General features: G+C 37.2%; 1 protein-coding gene across 1 annotated transcript; it reads left to right on the top strand.

Annotated features, from left to right (window-relative positions):
- Nucleotides 1-11,152: 11,152 nt before the first annotated feature.
- Nucleotides 11,153-19,255, top strand: LOC108672331 (guanine nucleotide-binding protein G(i) subunit alpha-like). The gene is made up of 8 exons (XM_018159974.2): nucleotides 11,153-11,392; nucleotides 11,822-12,006; nucleotides 12,729-12,847; nucleotides 14,524-14,691; nucleotides 15,905-15,999; nucleotides 16,435-16,623; nucleotides 17,177-17,301; nucleotides 18,019-19,255. Exons 1-8 carry the CDS (start codon nucleotides 11,272-11,274, stop codon nucleotides 18,082-18,084), a joined length of 1,068 nt encoding a protein of 355 aa, XP_018015463.1. The 5' UTR covers nucleotides 11,153-11,271; the 3' UTR covers nucleotides 18,085-19,255.
- Nucleotides 19,256-19,997: the final 742 nt, after the last annotated feature.

Genomic DNA, 19,997 nt, shown 5'->3' with positions numbered 1-19,997 from the left:
GTGAATCAAGTCACGAAAAGTTCAAGAATCGGCAACAGGCCATGGGCCTATTTCTTCAACGCCGACACTTCTATTCTATTCTATTCTATTCTATTACATTACATAATCTCCAGTGCTTACGCTACTATATTACGAGTATATTTATATATCACTTTAAAACCTCAAAATTCTAATGTTCTGATAACTTGACACTATCCGACACTTGCTTCATTGACTAGGAAGAAGGGAAGAGTTTGCTTCTTTATAGGTTTTATCTCTGAAATAACACATCAGCTCAAGGTGGAAGGTTGAATCAACGTGACATACTCAGCGAAATGAGCGAGACGTTGTCCAAATCACGATACGCTTCATAAATGAGTGAGATTTAGTCCAACAAACGATACACTTTATGGCTCTATAAGTGCAGAGTGTTTCCGACGAACTTTAACCCATCAAAAGGGCGGATCAGTGTATGCGTCGCCGACTCTCTGTTAGTTCAGTGGGTAAGAAACTGGGCATTTATTTGGACAAACACCCATTGATTTATCTGAGTGCAACTAAGGTCATAGAACAGGAATATCAACATTATAAGTCAAGCTTCGTTGACCGAGACCTTCACATAATTCACCAAGTTTTCTGTACATCACGATTAAATAAGATAAACGTGAAATTTTATGAAGTAATTAAAATCAAATTCATTCAATCTGTTCTATCATGGAAACTGATGATCTTTAATCATTACTAAACTATATAATACATAAGCCTGTCATAAATCCTGCGCTATTGGCCTTGTAATGTCATGAAGCTTTCGACACCATGCACAAGTCATAAACTCAATGACAAAAAATCATGCCTTGAATTCTCGACAACCATTCAATAAGAAGATGAATGGCGGCGCATGACGTCATGCGCTCGGTTGAGGCTTGAGGGTAAGTTAATGTGGTGATGTTCAGTTGTGATCGAGACCTCGAAGGGGGAAGTGTGTACATAAATTATCAGTCTGCTTATACCGCAAGTTCCCAAGGAATTTAAAAGCAAAGAAAACACCAAGCAAATTCACCATATCGATATTGAAAACGTTTCGGAGTCCAGCTCCATCATCAGTTCGAAATACTAAAAATGAATAAAATCATATTATTATATCAAAATTCTAAGACAGACATAAAACCTAAACAAGACCTAACATTATATAGAAAAAAAACAGGACTCTATCAGCATGAGGATTGAAGAAATAATTGAAATGTATGTGTACGCTGTGGTGCTGCTATCGAAAATCCGTGGGGTAGTGCCGAGACAGGACTGATTAAGAAAAGCTTGATTTAACATGAAAAAGCTGAGAATATAAATCTGCACTATATTTTCGGTTATTTATAATCAAATCAATTTATTTTATTTTGACATTTCTTAGACATGTCAAGGTCAAAAAGCAAATTTATTTACCTAACATTCCATGTTCATTATTCTACCATTTGATCGTCATTGTTTATTTCATGGATCTCATTAATCCATTTATGATAAAGTTCAAGTTCCATAACCTTTTTATTAATTTCTATAATTCATAAAAAATCTCTGATGATGCTCGTGATGATTAAATTAATTTTATATTAATGAAATATGAGTAATTTTTTCCACAGCTTCCGTTGATGTCAGTTAGCCGACCTTTGAGTTGCAGATGATTTTTTTCTGTTATATGTTATATATATAAACATTTATATATCCAATATATATCCAAGATATTGATGTTCACATAAACTTCAGCCAACATTATTTATGTTTACGAACATAATCAGAAAATTAATAGCTTTGTATCCCTGATGAGTTTATGAGACGAAATTCAGAATCCCGGCCCATAGAAATGTACAAATTCGGTCATACACTCTCCCGCTCAGCAGATCGACTGAAGAAATCAAATAGGATTCGAACGATATAGTATAATATTTACGTAAAAATGTTTAATCATTTTATTCGTTAGGTTGTTCCGTTGCAGATGTTGAATTTGTAATGCGTCGATATGAGAAAATCATAGCTCACAACAGCGAATTATGAGCCGTTCAATACCATTTATATATCAACGCCATTTTTCATAGCCCATGGAAACACTTTAATTTTCTTACAAAATTAATCTTAATTTAAATCTTCATATATGATTGGACCAACATTGCTTTGTCAATGTCGTCACAAAATCCTGAGATTGAGGCGTCTCGGGGGGTGTGGAGTGGGGGCGTAGCTCCCCAGGTCTGCCGGTATAAAGAGACCACTGTTCCTCGCTGCCGTCAGAGCCCGGAAGCCGTGCATTTGTACTCGCAGTATTCTACACATGATTACAGTGTCTCCTGGGGTCAGATTATCAAAACGAGTTAAGGTTAGCGGCTTCAGTTCATTTAGCGGTCTAAGTGAACGTAGCGGCCTCAGTTCATTTAGCGTTCTAAGTACACGATAGCGGCATTAGTTCATTTCGTGGCCTAAGTACACGTAGCGGCCTCAGTTCATTTAGCGATCTAAGTACATGTAGCGGCCTCAGTTCATTTAGCGGTCTAAGTACACGTAGCGGCCTCAGTTCATTTAGCGTTCTAAGTACACGTAGCGGCCTTAGTTCATTTCGTGGCCTAAGTACACGTAGCGGCCTCAGTTCATTTAGCGATCTAAGTACATGTAGCGGCCTCAGTTCATTTAGCGGTCTAAGTACACGTAGCGGCCTCAGTTCATTTAGCGTTCTAAGTACACGTAGCGGCCTTAGTTCATTTCGTGGCCTAAGTACACGTAGCGGCCTCAGTCCATTTCGTGGCCTAAGTACACGTAGCGGCCTCAGTTCATTTAGCGGTCTAAGTAAACGTAGGGGTCTCAGTTCATTTAGCGTTCTAAGTACATGTAGCGGCCTCAGTTAATTTCGTGGCCTAAGTACACGAAGCGGCCTCAGTTCATTTTGTGGTCTAAGTGCACGTAGCGGCCTAATTACACGTAGCAGCCTAAGTACAACTAGCGGTTTAAGTACACGTAGCGGTTCATGTACATATAACGTCCTAACGACCTGCCTATATATGCGTAGCAGCTGATTGCTCGTAGGTGATATTTGGGTTAGCTTAAAAAGCCGTCCGTGATTGGCTGATGAAGTTACAAATTCGGATTTATTTTGATAGTACGGGCCTTGCGTTGCAATGCTTGTGCCTGTTAAGTGAAAAAAATACATGAGATTAGCGCTCATAGTTTTTGAGTACATCTATGAAAATTACGATGGTCTCCTCGCAGGGCATGCATGGCTAGGGTGTTCAAGAGTCCATGAATTTGATTTCGTTTTGTGGATATTATATAAATGTCACCTACAATGTGGGGAGACTTGTCTTAATAGCGATGAACTTTTAGTCAATTTGTGGGTCATCCTGACCCTGTTTGGCCCAGCAAATGGACGTGTCAGTGTTACGGCCGTTTTCTGCTGGAGCTGTTGGTAAGAAAGTGTTACTATTTGGACAAAATAATCCATTAATTTTCCAGGTGAACAAGGCACTACTGTACCGCTTTGAAGCATCTTAGAAATTTTTGAAAAAATATCTCCTTTTCTTTTAATACATTTTTAAACAAAAGTTCTAAAGACGCGAGCTTTTATATACGGTTATCTTGTCACGGTTTATAACTCGTGAATACTCATTTATTAAGTCTGAATATTTTTGGTTTACGTGCCTGGCATTTTCGGCTTACGTAGAATGTTAACCAGACGTGACATTTTAACTGGCGCAGCAGGTCAGCAGGTAGTGACATGGTTAACTGCGGTAGCACTGAGTCGACACTTCTCCGTACCCGCCAGCGAGTATGAAGTTGGTTCATAAGGAAAGTCCTGACTCGAAGGCCATGCATTGATAATGCTTCGATGCATTGATAATGCTCAACCAGAACATGAATTTCGACGATGTAAGTTCATCATCTAAGAAGATAAATACGTAAAAAATGTTTTATTACCTAAGGGAGGCTTTGTATATAAAGAATATCACGTTAAGAAACAAATAATCCAAAATATATGATAGAACGCTGTTCCATCCGATGTCGGGTACCTCTGGACTTGTTTGCTGCATGTAACTGGAATTTTGATTTTTTACTAGAATTTTGATGTAACAATACAGAAACGTACTATGTAATAATTATATAAAATAGCGACAAATTTTTGATCTGTTCGTGGAACTCACAGTTTATTCATTTTACTACTATCCTGTTTTTGCGTTTTGTACAATCTATTTTTCTTCAGTAGGCATTTATTGCACCCAGTATACGTAGCCATCACAGTGATCTCTCAATTACATTTTGAAGTCCTTTCTGAAGAAATTGTATTCAGCAGAACCTAACTATGTGCAATGATAGAATTTAAATACTGCTAAACAGTGCAACACTTGAAATTCTTCATATAGATGAAACTTTTTTAACAAGCGAGTTGCCTAGCGTATGGTGGCGCTAGTGTCGTGAATGTCATTTGTGTTTTGAATTTGGTATTCTAAACAAGTACGTGCACCGTCCGCGTTAGCTCTATAACGCTTCACTTCAATCAAATTTTTCACCGTAATCAAGCTAACGCTTTCTCTGAAATCTAGATTAAGAACTTGATAAGAGTGTTATTTTAATTGCTTGATAGCTAACGATACATTATAGCCTATAGGATTTCAAGTTATTTCGGTCTCAACGATTCGTCATAACGTTCATATGTCCTGCATATTTGGGAATAGTCTCAAAGTCAAATCTCTTCATGATGAAATGGATATTCTCATAATCAATATCATCATGACCATTATTTTTGGCTCGGCTGCCTTCCTCATGGAAATACAAGAAACAGAACATCGCCTCATCGGCATAAGATCGGCTAAATTCAATTTTCATATCTGCTGGTAAAGCCTGGTATAGCCTGGTAAATTTTACAGACAGATAGCTAGACGGTTTGGGCATGGGTCTTACTTTTGCCCTCGGCCCAACCTTACCGAATACTGGGCCGTGGGCGAATAGGTATTTTTATGTGTTTTCACGAGGTTTCATGGCTGACCAATTGTCCTCCTGATTTTAAACCAATTTTTTTATAACAGATAATGTCAGATACCCATGTCGATGACACCTTCCTTATTTTCAAGCATCCCTCTCGTGCATCGTGACAAACCAGAGCGCTTTTAGAATCAGTTCATTTTTAATTTCCTCATTTACTTAAGAATTAAACCAATTTCTTATGTATGATAATGCTGGTAAGTGGTAACCAGGATACTTTATTGGTCTACTTATAGGACTCAAAAATGAACTTGAGGGAGAGTCTAAAAAACTCTCTGCTTTGTCACTATGCAGTCTCATGTACCTAAAACTTTTCTTCAATTACCTAAATTTAAAACCACTTTCTTATGTATGATAATGCTGGTATCCAGGATACTTAGGTGGTCTACTTATAAGACTCAAAAATGAACTCAAAGTCAAGGGAGAATCTAAAAAACTCTCTGCTTTGCCACTATGACCTAAACTTGCAACATAATTCTATTAAATTCACCATGTATTGGAACTTGAATCGAACAATAGTTTGTACTTTCTAGACTGCAATATTACTAAATATAATGGCTGTTTTCAAACATCTCTTTTCAGAAAATCAACTTTCACCAGCCTAAGCACCAGCTTTTTAGTTTTTGTTCTTTTAGATTCAAGTTAAACGGGCTTCAAACACTATTACACCGTGGCTTTTGTATATGCTCAAGCTGACAAGCTCAACTTTCCATGACAGGCATTCTGAATTTGAATTTTTGTGCAATGTCTTCTAGCTTAATGGATTTCCTTCTGGCATTGTGTTTACCCAGATTAAGAAATTCATGTCTAAGCATGGTGGCAGGGAATTATTGTGAGTACTTATGCGTTTGCAAGAGCATCGACCGGTCCGGCTCAGGTCTCTTATACACATCTAGATGTGTATAAGAGACAGGGGGCGTAGCTCCCCAGGTCTGCCGGTATAAAGAGACCACTGTTCCTCGCTGCCGTCAGAGCCCGGAAGCCGTGCATTTGTACTCGCAGTATTCTACACATGATTACAGTGTCTCCTGGGGTCAGATTATCAAAACGAGTTAAGGTTAGCGGCTTCAGTTCATTTAGCGGTCTAAGTGAACGTAGCGGCCTCAGTTCATTTAGCGTTCTAAGTACACGATAGCGGCATTAGTTCATTTCGTGGCCTAAGTACACGTAGCGGCCTCNGTTCATTTTTAATTTCCTCATTTACTCAAGATTTAAACCAATTTCTTAAGTATGATAATGCTGGTATCCATGATACTTTACTGGTCTACTTATAGGACTCAAAAATGAACTTGAGGGAGAGTCTAAAAAACTCTCTGCTTTGCCACTATGCATGATACTTTACTGGTCTACTTATAGGACTCAAAAATGAACTTGAGGGAGAGTCTAAAATATTCTCTGCTTTGTCACTATGCTTTCCGGACATTAATCTTTGTCTCTTACTGGTGAATAATTTCAAAATAGGTTAGTTTTTTAGGTACAAATATATCCTCCCTTCTCACATGCAATCGTCCCTAGTTTATAAATTTAGTTGTGCATAACAGTGCACGGCCATGATGTGCATCTGCATACGTTGGGATGACGGCACGCAACCTTTACCCTAGGGCCATGGTCAGGAAGATGTGCCAGGTGTGCGGGAATTTATATTGTCATTTTAACGACCTGCGCGGTGCGCCGTACTATGCCGGTAAAAAAATGCGCCGTGCGCCGACAGCGCCGAACTTTTAGAAAGCTAAAATAGGTTAAATATGGACGCGCGGCAATGCAAATTAGGTATTCACACTGACCAACGTGTACAAACGTGTATCCGCATTGTGTTGTGGTTGGATACGAGTTAACTAGATTGCTAACGCGTCAACTCAGGACTCAGGTTCCCAGGTCTCATACAGTGGCAATAGTCGTTGGAATTTCAACGACTTTTGCTAAAGTTATCGACCAATTTTTTTACTTTACAACGACTTTCGAGCTAAAATAATTGGTCCTTTATTTTTTTCAACGACTGCCAACTAATGGGACTCTTCCACAATAAACATATGACGACTGCCAACAAGCGTCTTAGCGAGACCCGACAAGATACGACTGCGGTACTGACTAAAACCCGGACCCCAACAGCGCATTACGAGCGGCGGATGTAAAATGTTCAGCCCCGGGACAACGCAACCATCATATGTATTGAAACTTGCAAAAATAATCGGACAGATTACGCCAGTGTTTTTTTCCACTTAGAAGCTAGAATCAAACTTTCTTTAGGAAATTTTTTGCATGTTATATTTTTATTTTAACCTTGACGTGTAAGAGCATGTAGGTGTGCAATATATTGCGGTGTTTTTATGCATGATACTCATGCATTTTAACCAATTACGTACATCTGAAAATTTGTATGCAAAATATTACGATGTTTGTGTGCATGAAATTCACGCACTTAAACTTAATACGCACATCTGAAAGTCTGTATATGATATATATCATAGGGCCTGTATTCATGTTACGCATGCGCTTCAACACTACGTATACATCTGAAAGCTTGCATGTAATATATTACGATGCCTGTATTCATGATACTCGTGCACTTTAACAATACGTACATCTGAAAGTTTGTAAGCAATGAAATGCGATCTTGATGAAACTTCATAAGACCTAACGGTGATGTTCAGCTTGTAAAATTTTTTCCATTTCACCTTCATTCCTGAGTTATACAGAAATTTGAGCCAAAATTTGCAGTGACCAAGAAATTTCTTTCAAACTACTGAACCTGTCTCTTATACACATCTAGATGTGTATAAGAGACAGATAGGAATGTGTTATGCTTAAATTTGCAGTACGCACGTGAACAACAGAGGTGCACATCCGTAGTTTTAATTTCTTCCCATTGTAACTAACTGGTATTCTTGGATATGCCTGAGAGAATATGAAATTCGCGAATCCCATTTGTGAGTGGCTCGCATTTGTCGAACAAATGCAAGTAGCCATATATTAAATAGAGTTGAGGTTTGATAATTCTGGTGATTGAGTATTTAAAACCGAGTTAGCAGTTCTGGATAAGAGTAAGGTGTGACCTCCGTATTTTAGGGAAAGCTTGCATTTGTTTACGCACAATATTTATGGTGAGGTGAAGCGGTGAATTCGTTAGTAAAGAAACCTAAGAGGCTAAGAAGGCACCGCTGGTTTGAAAAAATTAAACCATTAATGCGTTATCTGTTAGGTGTTTGTTGTATATAAAGAATATTATGTACATAGACTTAAGGTTATCTCATTATTTACGACTAGTGTTTTCATTGTTAAGTTATCGAACTACTGAAGAAACCTATCGACTATCGACTGCATAAATCCTATCGACTATCGACTGGCATGCGGTTGTTCAACGACCAGATGACCTTGAGATAAATTTTACAACGACTCTCGTGCCACACTATGAGACCTGGTCAGGTTCTAAGAGTCAGCACAGTAATGAATATTCATTCATAGATCACAATTCAATCGGACATGAATTACAGAACTAAAGAAGGCAACATGGCTTTTGTTGATGTGCCATCGGTGCCTTCTAATGAATGACTGGACTGGTTGCAGCAAGTAGGGCATGAACCTGTATGTCAACAGTACGATCCTGCATGCCAATGTTGGGACTACATTACCGACATCCTCCCGGCCGGCAAAATCGACACGATCAATACCTAATAACAATGCGCGTAAATGGACTATACAAATTAGGTCAATATGGCATAATTACAGAGCGTAATTATGCTATGTGATACATAATATGAATATGTATATTTGCAAGATAAGTCAATGGTCTGTCGTTTATTTTTGCTTCATTTGAGCAATAATGGTTTCCAAATCTGGGTGCGTTATGTTATGTCATGTGTACTTTGAATGTGCAAAAATTTTAACTATCATATGAAAATTGTTACGTAGGTTATCATAGCACGAATCACAATAGAGTATCAAGATTGCAGCTCTTCCACCAACCTTCATTGAACTATCCCGCGTTTTTTCTAAAATTCAATAATCTCACTTCCAGCAAAGTTTGCGAAATTCATTAGCTGCATAAAATACTCTCTGCTGTGGTGTTCGAGTTCCGGTTGACATGAAAACTTGCGGTAAACTTGTGGTTCCAAAAATGGCGGGAAAGCTCTAATCGCGCCGCTCTGAAGGCAATCTATATAATCCACGCCTATGCTGGAGGAATTTCAAACTTCAGAGGTGGAACTTAATGCAGTAATTTGCAGTAAGTCAGAAAATACCAGAAAAATTCCAGATTTAGGCATATATACCAGATCTAAAATATTCATACCAGACACCTTCTGAAAATACCAGATTTATGAAATCTGGTATAGAAATGTACCATCTGGCAATGCTGGTTCAGCGTTACTTGAAATCATCAACAGACGATGTTGCCATTCCATTCAGATGAAAACTGTGTCGGACGGCTCCGCGGCCCACGCCGAGTGCTGCGCGGCGCGGAATCGATGACCGTGATTTGCACGAACGCCTGCACAAAAAAATATAATTAGATTGATTTACGTGAGAAATTTCCCCGTTTATATACATCTTCCTGAGTGGCCCTAGGGTCGCTGAGCATAAATTGCCATAAAAGGAAAAGTAATAGGACTGGGCAGTTACTATTGCGATCTCCTCATTCTGCTGTGCGCACTCACGCCAAACAGTGCCACGTTCCGGTGTCCAACACTGACTTTAAGGTTTTAGCTTATAGTTCTGGTGCTTCTGATCTGCGCATCTTGGCATCATTGTATATTTTAAAAGAGAAGAATGTTTTAAATGTTTCCTACAGTTCTTATCCATTAGAAATTGTGAATAGATATTTCTTTATAATTCTGTCCTTTGCCTGTAAATTTAGGTTTTAACTTCTGTTGTTTTTTAGCACATATTCTCATTTATGGAAAAAATGCACTATTGTGCTCGCAATGTCCATCTGTCTATCTGTCTGTCCCTGACTAACGTGAAGTCAGGCTGACTTCACATTTTTGTTGACAAGAAAATGCGCACTCTGTCACTCACTGCAGTGAGTACTGAGTTACATTTTTCTTCTTTTGACTCCAAACTCTACTAATTTTCTGACTGTATGTGTGTTCTATTTTACTAAATAGAATAAAAACTATAATGCAATTCCAAAAAGTGAATGACCAATCTCTAGATCTTTTATTTGAAAATTGAATGGTATGTATATATATATATCTCTCATTGCTGTAGCTTGAAAACTGTAGGAGGAGATAGTTTTCCAGTGACAATAAGTGTGATTGTTCAGTAGAGCCCGACCAAGTCCTGGGCGCCTTGAAATCGGCATTCAAGGGTGCAAGGTTGCAAGACTAGAAGATACTGTAGCTCATTCTCTGTCAAGGATGGTGTGAACAACGGAGCTCAAATCTTCCCGTACAACTGCAAGTGGATAACTGAAACACATCCTGCTTTGACTAGCTATTTATGCATGCTGCCGGGAATTTCTGCCTATCTTAAATGTTGAAGAACTACACCCCCCCCCACCCTTTCAGTATCTGTCGTGAATGCATAAATCAACGTACAGAGATGATTTTGGTACCGTTGGATAGGTCAGAATGTCAGCTTAAAGATGAGACTAAAAACCGTAAATGTCAAAATCCAAACATTTTGGCCAGATGCTCCCCTTAAGGCTTTGTTGACAAATTCCAGAAGTACCTAAACCTGTAGGATCTTCCCAAGACATAGAACTTGACTCTGATGTGTTACCAAAGACCTTTAGATATTTATTCACTTTCTGCATCTTAGTTAATACTGTGCTGGATTGATCTTCAATATATGAAGCACCATTCCTAACATCCAATCTGGAATATTGTGCAGAATTTCTGAAAAATCATGGAGAAAAAACAATGGCTGATGTTTGAAAATAGCAGGCAAAATTGTGCCACTTTTTCTGAATTGTCTTAAAAAGATTAGGCAAGAGCCATAAGGATAAGCATGATGAAATTTTCCACAAGCAGGGGCATTTTTGTTCTGTCTATTGAATAAAGGTAGTTGAGAACATAAGAGTGACATTGAAATTAGGTCCATTTTAGCCTGCATAATTTTTATAACCTGTTGGCATTCCTCAACATGTTAGTATGCAGATCTGGTTGCTGGAGGCAACAGTTCCGGAGCTAATAATTTTCTACATTTCATGTTTGTTTTCTGTATAGATGATTAAAAAGAAATAGACATAACCTATTGATTGATCAGGGCTTTTATAAGAAGTTATCACTGAGTTAAATATTTTCATTGCTTTTAATTGTTTAGACTAGTTGATTGAGCACAATGGGTTGCGCTGTAAGTACAACTGCTGACAGAGAAGCTCTGGAAAGGAGCAAAAAAATTGACAAAGACCTAAGGATGGAAGGAGAAAAGGCTCAAAGGGAGGTCAAGCTACTACTGTTAGGTAAGTATCTCGGGAATTTTGTGGTATTGATTTCTTAGTTTGTTTGATTTATATACTCATAGGTATTTCCACTTCCCAAGGCAATGTATGTAGAACAAAGTTTTTATCACAAAATTTTCTTGAGGCAACTGTACCATATCACTTTCTCATAAGTTATTATTTAAATTGGATAATGACTCAGAAATATACATTTTTGTCATCAAATTTTATTGTATCATTGCTCAACCTCTTTTGCATGGATGGTTTTGCTGGATTAAACATGCAAAAAAATGTATAAAAAATCTGTCTTAAAGCTGGTGATAACTTTTTTCATCTTTCAATTTTTTAACTACTTTCAAATTTGCAATAAACTAGACAATAAAAAAATTATTGATTTGTAAATTAATGCCTATAAATGTGTGAGCAGCTACTGATCAATATGTTTTTCAGGGGCTGGTGAGAGTGGCAAGAGCACAATAGTGAAACAGATGAAGATCATCCATGAAACTGGATACTCACAAGACGAGTGTGAACAATACAGACGAGTCGTCTACAGCAACACCATTCAGAGCCTCATGGCCATCATACGGGCTATGGGGCAACTCAAGATTGAGTTTGGTGATCCCTCAAGAACTGTAAGCTTTGAAATTATACCTATATATATATATATTTTTATTAATTATAAATTATAGTTTTTAATGTTGTAAATTTTAAACAAAATATTAACTTCTGTCAATTAGAAAAATGTCTATTTTTAAAATAAATTCAAACCTATATTAAAATAAATTCAAAGAACATTACTGGACCATAGGTGTAAGCTCAATAAATGAAAAATGGAATTAATGCAATTGAAGCATTTTAAGGAACTAGCAAATATGAATGGGATAAAATGATAGTACAATTTAAACCAATTGTGCAGTTCCTCAAAAGAATATGGTGTAGGTACTTGTGATAAACCATATTGTTGTGTTTGGTTCATTATTCTTCCATAAAAAAAAACTTGTTAAAATTAAATTCTGGTGGAATGGTGGTAGTTTTGTTAATTAGAAGATTGTGCAGAACAATGAATAATAAAATAACCATGGATTTTATCACAATATTCACCATAGCCTGCTAGCAACAACTGTATTTAAAAAATACCTTAGTTGTGTCATATATTGCATTACGTTTTGTAATTACTTTATGAAAACAACCCAATGACATATTGTAATGTAGTTCATAATAATATTTAGGCTTTAATAATTTATTAATTAAATTAATTAGTTATTTATTATCATACTAATGAGAATAACTATAACTAGGATGATACTATAATCCTGTATCCGTATCACTATTAGGCGTTTTTTTGTTCTGACAGGACGATGCACGGCAGTTCTTCACTATGGCGAGTGCCACAGAGGAGGGGGAGATGACGCTAGACTTGGCACACATCATGAACAGACTGTGGCACGACGCTGGTGTGCAGCATTGTTTCCAGTGCGTCTTGTTTCCCGTGCCTTAGTATGGTTTAGTTATTTAGTTTGGCTATGTATTGTTTAGTATGCTGAAATATGTGCAGTGGTTAAATAACTAAGCTCATTAGTATGTGATTCATAGTATCAGACTGTGGCACAGCGCTGGTGTGCAGCATTGCTTCCAGTGGGTCTTGTTTAGTATGGTTAAATACTATGTGCAATATTTAGTGTGGCCATGTAAATATGTGCAGTGGTTAAATATCTAATCTCATTAGTACCATGTGATTTATGGTACTAAACTGTGGCATGATGCTGGTATTCTGCATTGCTTCCAGTCGGTATTGTTGCAACCTAAAATTGGCAAGGTTTGGTAGTTAAATATGTGAAACATAAATAATTATTTTAGTATGCAATTTTTAGTTTTTCAAATATATGCCATTTAAATACAGTAATGCAATTACTGTGTGCTCCTATCTTGTTCAAGATGCAATTATGAATTTTGTTCAATCTAGCGTTGGTAGGAGTATGAAGGACCTGTGTCTGTACCGCTTGTTGCAAATTGACTTTGCAAGGATTCTTGATCACGTTTGTTGCTGACAAGCAATTTAAATTTGACCTGTGTCATTTTTTTTGGACACCCTGCAGCCATTTAATCTTAGTTAACTATTTCTCTTTCTGTGATTTCAAATGTAGGTGATTTCCGTCATCCGCAGGCTTAATGGCGGTGTCACGTCTATCAGTTGTTTCATTAACTTGATTAATAATTGGAAGAATACAGTACTAACAGATTGTACCCAACATTCAAAAGATTGAATGACGCATGTGTTTTTTATTCATTTTTATTGTATCTATTTTGAGTCATTTATCTTGCTTTAGATGTCAATCATTTATTAATTTAAATCCACTTACTAATCTCAAAGGTCAATTTTAAATTCTTATTATGTATAAAATTAAATGTCATCACTTTCATTTTTAATTTTAATGATTTACCGATTTTTATGCATCCTGTAAATATAATTCGTAAATATTCAATCCTGTCAACTTTCCTTCAAGTGCCAGAGTTATTTCTAAATATTCAATCCTGTTAACTTTCTTTCAAGTGCCAGGGTTATTTCTAAATTTCTTAATATTCAATTCCTTTTACCTTTTCCACACTTTTATTATTGATATTCAATTCTATTTACTCCATTCCAAATACTGGGCGCAATCAATATTCAAATATTCAATCCTATTATCGTCTACCTTATCTCTCTTATTATTATCATTGTTATTATTATTATCATCAATATTTAATACATTTCATCTCTACGTTTACCTTATCTCTATTATTAATATTATTGTTATTATCATCAATATTTAATACATCTAATACTGTTCATCTCTTGGCAGGCGGTCACGAGAGTACCAGCTGAACGACAGCGCCTCGTATTACCTGATATTATTAATATTATTATTATTATTGATATTTAATAGTGTTAATCATTTGGCAGACGGTCGCGAGAGTACCAGCTGAACGACAGCGCCTCGTATTACCTGATATTATTAATATTATTATTATTATCATCGATATTTAATACTGTTCATCTCTTGGCAGACGGTCACGAGAGTACCAGCTGAACGACAGCGCCTCGTATTACCTGATATTATTAATATTATTATTATTATCATCGATATCTAATACTGTTCATCTCTTGGCAGACGGTCACGAGAGTACCAGCTGAACGACAGCGCCTCGTATTACCTGAACGCCCTGGACCGCATCTCGCGCAGCAACTACGTGCCTACGCAACAGGACGTCCTGCGCACCCGTGTCAAAACTACCGGCATTGTTGAGACCAACTTCTCCTTCAGGAAGCTCAACTTCAAGTATGTCACCTATGGGAGAACTGCCTGCATATGTGGGGGGATCCCCCAAAAAAGGACTAATTTTTTAAAGGTTTATTTATTGAGGAAAAATATTCTGTCAGAATTTTCTGGAGTGAACTCAAAGTCACTTGGGACAGTTCCGCCTGCTCATCTATACTTCTAAGTCGATATTCAGGTGTTAGGTCCATAATTTCTTCAACATTTCCTTCAGTACGATAAGTGGAAGGACGACCTGAGCGAGGTTGATCATCAAATGGCATTTTCCCTTTTTTTTGAAAATGCAAAACTTAAGTTCTCCCCATAGCATAACCCCTGGTTTGTTGTCTGTAGCTTTTCCTTGCCAGTTTTTCACAAAAGAAAGCAAAATTAGATGGCAGCACGTTACTCACGAAAATCAGCCATCAAAAAACGAGAAGCGCCCAAAAGAAGGGCCACAAAAATATTTGCGGTAGTGGAACATGGGCATCTAGAGCCGTGAAGGGTGGCACGCTGAGGGATGTCAGTAACATATGCACATACTAGGAGAATGCCGTACTACTAAAACTTCGCTCACCATACTGTCGGTCCGTTTATTTTTGGGTCTCCCTTCATATTATCTCTTTGTTACATAGTCAGTCTGGTTATATTGGGGTATTGGGACCTCTTTGTATTGGATCAGGGAGCTCAATTTCAAGTATGTTACAAGAGAGAGTTCATATGCTCTGTTTGTATTGAATCATTTAATACAAAAAATACAAGCCTTTCTATGCATCATTTAACTGTGTTTATTTTTGATCATTAATACATATAACTTTTCCAGGAGTTATTCAACTATGTTTGTACAGGGTGTTTCAGAATTAAGTAACCCTTTTAATTTGTTAATAAATAAAAAACTAAGAATGTTATGAAGTTGAAACTTGTTTTATTTAAAAGAAGAACATTTTCATGGTAATATTGTTTCTTTTAAATAAAACAAGTTTCAACTTCATAACGTTCTTAGTTTTTTATTTATTAACAAATTAAAAGGGTTACTTAATTCTGAAACACCCTGTATTAGATCTTTAAATACAAATACACGACATTTCTAGACATCAATCAACCATTTTTGTATCGGATGTTTTATAATTATATACTATCCTTTCTAGACATCATTTAACTGTGTTTTTTAATTGATTTTTAATGCCAGTTTACATTGATTCTTTGATGCTTCTATGTGATATTTTGCAAATTTCAGACTTTTTGATGTTGGAGGGCAGCGGTCTGAGCGGAAAAAATGGATTCACTGCTTCGAGGGGGTCACGGCCATCATATTTGTGGTGGCCATGTCAGGTGAGACCGCTGGCACGGTCTTGAGAACTTATTTCAATTATTAATCTTATCGATTATCAGTCCATAAGCGAGTTTTGATGGCCGACTCGTTAATCTAATAGGTTTATGTGTCGATATTGAAGTTGGATTGTCATATTGTGTGCGGTAATTATATTGTAAGAGATTATTATGAGAAATAATTTTTTGATTGCTGATTGTTTTGGTCTAGATGAATGACTGTTCTTGTGTAACCGTAAGTAAATAATTGTTGTGAAGGCAATGATCATATTCTCCTCGATCATTTCCTACTTAGACATATAAATAATATGCCTAAGTAGGAAATTAATAGCTCTTACTTAATGAATTGATGATGGTTTCTATTATTTCAAATTCGATTAGTGCTTGCATTGTATTACAACCTTTATGAATGGTGGATAATTGTTTGCTGTATTCCAGGCTACGATCTTGTATTAGCAGAGGATGAAGAAATGAACCGCATGATCGAGTCCATGAAGCTTTTTGACTCGATCTGCAACAACAAATGGTTTGTGGACACTTCCATCATCCTCTTCCTCAACAAGAAAGATCTCTTCGAGGAGAAGATCTCTCGCTCTCCTCTCACCATCTGCTTCCCTGAGTACCCTGGTGAGTTATGCTCTCGAAATTTGGTAAGTATTCTGGCGAGCGTTCTGGTAAGTATTCTGGAATCATGATGAGTATTCTGACGAGTCTCCTGGTGGGTATTAAAGTGCATATTGTGGCGAGTTTGCACTCGTCACTTGGTGAGGTTCAGGGTGAGTATTGTGGTGATTATCTTGGTGAGTCTTGCACTCTACGTTTGGTATCAACAAGTATTTCTTATCTAGTCTGCCTAGCTAGTTAGCAGATTTTGTCTGCCTAGCCAGTTAGCAGATTTAGTCTGCCTAGCTAGTTTGCAGATTTAGTTTGCCTAGCTAGTTAGCAGATTTAGTCTGCCTAGCTAATAAGCAGATTTAGAAAAACATTCTGTTAGATTTTCCTAACGCTTCACGTCGTTTTTCAGTCGTCTGACTAAGGGCTTGATTTTGCAAATAAACCGCTCGGGTGTGCTATGAGTTTAACTGCCTAGAAAAATACTCGTAGTGGAGTAGCTAAGGCTGTGTAATGAACAATGATTATATCTTTCCAAGGCACCAAATGATACATTTTCTCTTAACAGGCAACAACAACTATGTTGAGGCGTCGACTTACATCAAAGACAAGTTCGAGCATCTTAACAAGAGGAGAGGACTTAAAGACATCTACACTCACTTCACCTGCGCCACTGACACTAACAACATCCAGGTAAATTATTTCCCTGTGCCAAAAAATATGCGTGCAGTGCAGTGCCAAAAAATATTTCTCTCGTGCTGTGCAGTCCCAAACATATGCTGCAATATATACTGAGTATATTCCTCTTCTTCAGTCCCAAATATATACCTACTGAGAAGTCTTCATATTTCTATGGCATCTGAACTCCCATTTTATATCGGTCATAGAGTCTAGCAAAGTAGCCAGTGAATTTTATGTGATGAAAATTATATTTTTCTGGTAATAGCAGCAGAATAGTTTATCAGCAACTAGAGTTATAATTTAAATGACATGAAAAACTTGACGTCGTATTTCTGTTCTGCGATGCTATCAGTGGATAGGTAATGTTTTATTCAAACTTGATATGAAACTAAACAGCAAGGACCATACAGGTGTCATTTCAGATAAATTTATTACAACTGCCTACTGTTTCTATGCATTTGTTCCTTATATTCCTTTACTTTATTAACTGAACCTTCATCCTTTTGCAGTTCTTATTCGACGCTGTGACTGTTCTTCCTTATATTCCTTTACTTCATTAACTTCAACCTTCATCCTTTTGCAGTTTGTATTCGACGCTGTGACTGTTCTTCCTTATATTCCTTTACTTTATTAACTGAACCTTCATCCTTTTGCAGTTCGTATTCGACGCTGTGACTGTTCTTCCTTTTATTCCTTTACATTATTAACTGAACCTTCATCCTTTTGCAGTTCGTATTCGACGCTGTGACTGACGTGATCATGAAGAACAGCTTGAAGGACTGCGGCCTCTACTAACAACTTATCAATTCTCTTCGCCTTGACGTGGCCTTGCATCTCTTCTGCCACGAGTCGGGAGTCTTAAACATGTTGATTTTGCTCATGCTCTGATTGGTTGTTCATTCATGATTTGTCTCATTTCATGTAGAGATGTGATGTTGAATTAATATTTTCTAATTCGCGCTGTTTCACTAGGTTTCGTAAAAATAGCTTGAAAAAGTTTCACTGCAGCATATTCTCCAAACTTATTGTTTTTCTATTTGAAAACTTGATTCGGGACGTTTGGAATGGTCAATTTAAAGAAAGAAATTGGAACCCTCATCCTGTTTTAATCTAGTGTCTCTGCTTCGCACCATCACCTCGTTGTAGTACTCAGCCCTTAATTGTCATGAAGGCTTCAACTTCTCTGCAGATTTATAAGTAATAAATAACGACTGAAAGTTTGCTGTGGCAATATTTTCTAAGCTTCATCTTACAGCGATGGGTTGTGTATAAATATTTACCTTTGAAATTAGTTTATTCGAGTTAGCAAGCCTACAGCCTATTGATGACCTATTGTTCGTCTATAATTTGGCACCACAATAGTAATAAGGGCTTTCTTGATTCGGCCACTCGTACGTTTCATGTGTATGACCTATTGGCTTGAGATGCATTGGTTTGTTACCTCTTTGGTTGCCAATTTCTAGTGCCAAAGTGACCTTTCAATGTCCCTCGTGTTGTGCCATTAGCACAATATTCCATGTGCCTTTATTCCTTCAAAATAGTGCTATAAGCTGGCCGAGTTGAGTGCATCCACGGTGGGTTGCAAGCACATAACAAAGCGCAAATTCTAATGAAGAACGACACAATCTGTACGGTGCCTTGGAAGTTTATTTATATACTCTTGGCCATATTACCTTGCAGGTCCCCAAGCCATTTTTAGTAGTTTTTCTAGTACCACTTTGTAGTCGCTCTCAGTGTCTCATCTGTGCTACTATGTCCGCACAAAAACAATTTTATTCTTCATAAATAACTCCAGGATAGAAATTAAACTTACTTTATCTTACGAGCACATCATTTCCTAAGTAAGCTTCACATTTAAGCTTCGTTGGTCCGGAAGTAGGCACAATAAAGCTCTGCTGGATGCAGAGGAAAGGAAACTTTTTGCGTCGATATTACTTCAGCGATGTCAAGAATTATTTTTTTTTTTCAGTGCGATTTGAGACTGGGATTGGAGAAGTTGTAATTGTGTGATTTTGTTATAGTTTGTTATTGGCTTGTTCACGTGGCATTTGGTGACCACAAGCGAAAAATTGGATACCAGAACAAATATTGATGCTATGCAAGGACTACTACACACAGGACATGCATAGCCTATGTCCAGCCTCTGCTAGCAGAGGCGATCGCCTACACTATGAAAATGCTGTTGTTTTAGTGGCATCAACAAATGATATGCCCATAATTGTTTCATACAATAGTATTACAATGTGTGTAGTAGTCCTTGGTCATTGTAATACTATTGTATGAAACAATTATGGGCATATCATTTGTTGATGCCACTAAAACACCAGCATTTTCATAGTGTAGGCGATCGCCTCTGCTAGCAGAGGCTGGACATAGGCTATGCATGTCCTGTGTGTAGTAGTCCTTGATGCTATGAAATGAAAATGAATTAGCCGCTGAATTAATTGCCCGTATCCAACTAACATCTGATGGTTCAATTTCACTTTAACCCTACATGCTCATCTTCCCAGTATCACAGTTAGGAATCAGTTTTTTGTATTATATCCTATATTCGCGTGTGTTCAATCCATGTCTATGTCTTAGTGATGCTCTTTCTACAGTTATTATCGATTGAGATGTGTTTCTGTAGGTTGTTTACATGACTTATATGTCGTAGTATTAGGGTAAATACGAACAATTCAGATAATTTAAGTTCTTTCTTTAGTTTA

The sequence above is a fragment of the Hyalella azteca genome, unplaced genomic scaffold (assembly GCF_000764305.2).
Source record: "Hyalella azteca isolate HAZT.00-mixed unplaced genomic scaffold, Hazt_2.0.2 contig14059, whole genome shotgun sequence".
NCBI lineage: Eukaryota > Metazoa > Arthropoda > Malacostraca > Amphipoda > Hyalellidae > Hyalella > Hyalella azteca.
The sequence above is the reverse complement of the archived record's forward strand: the minus strand, read 5'-3'. Positions and strand labels throughout refer to the sequence as shown.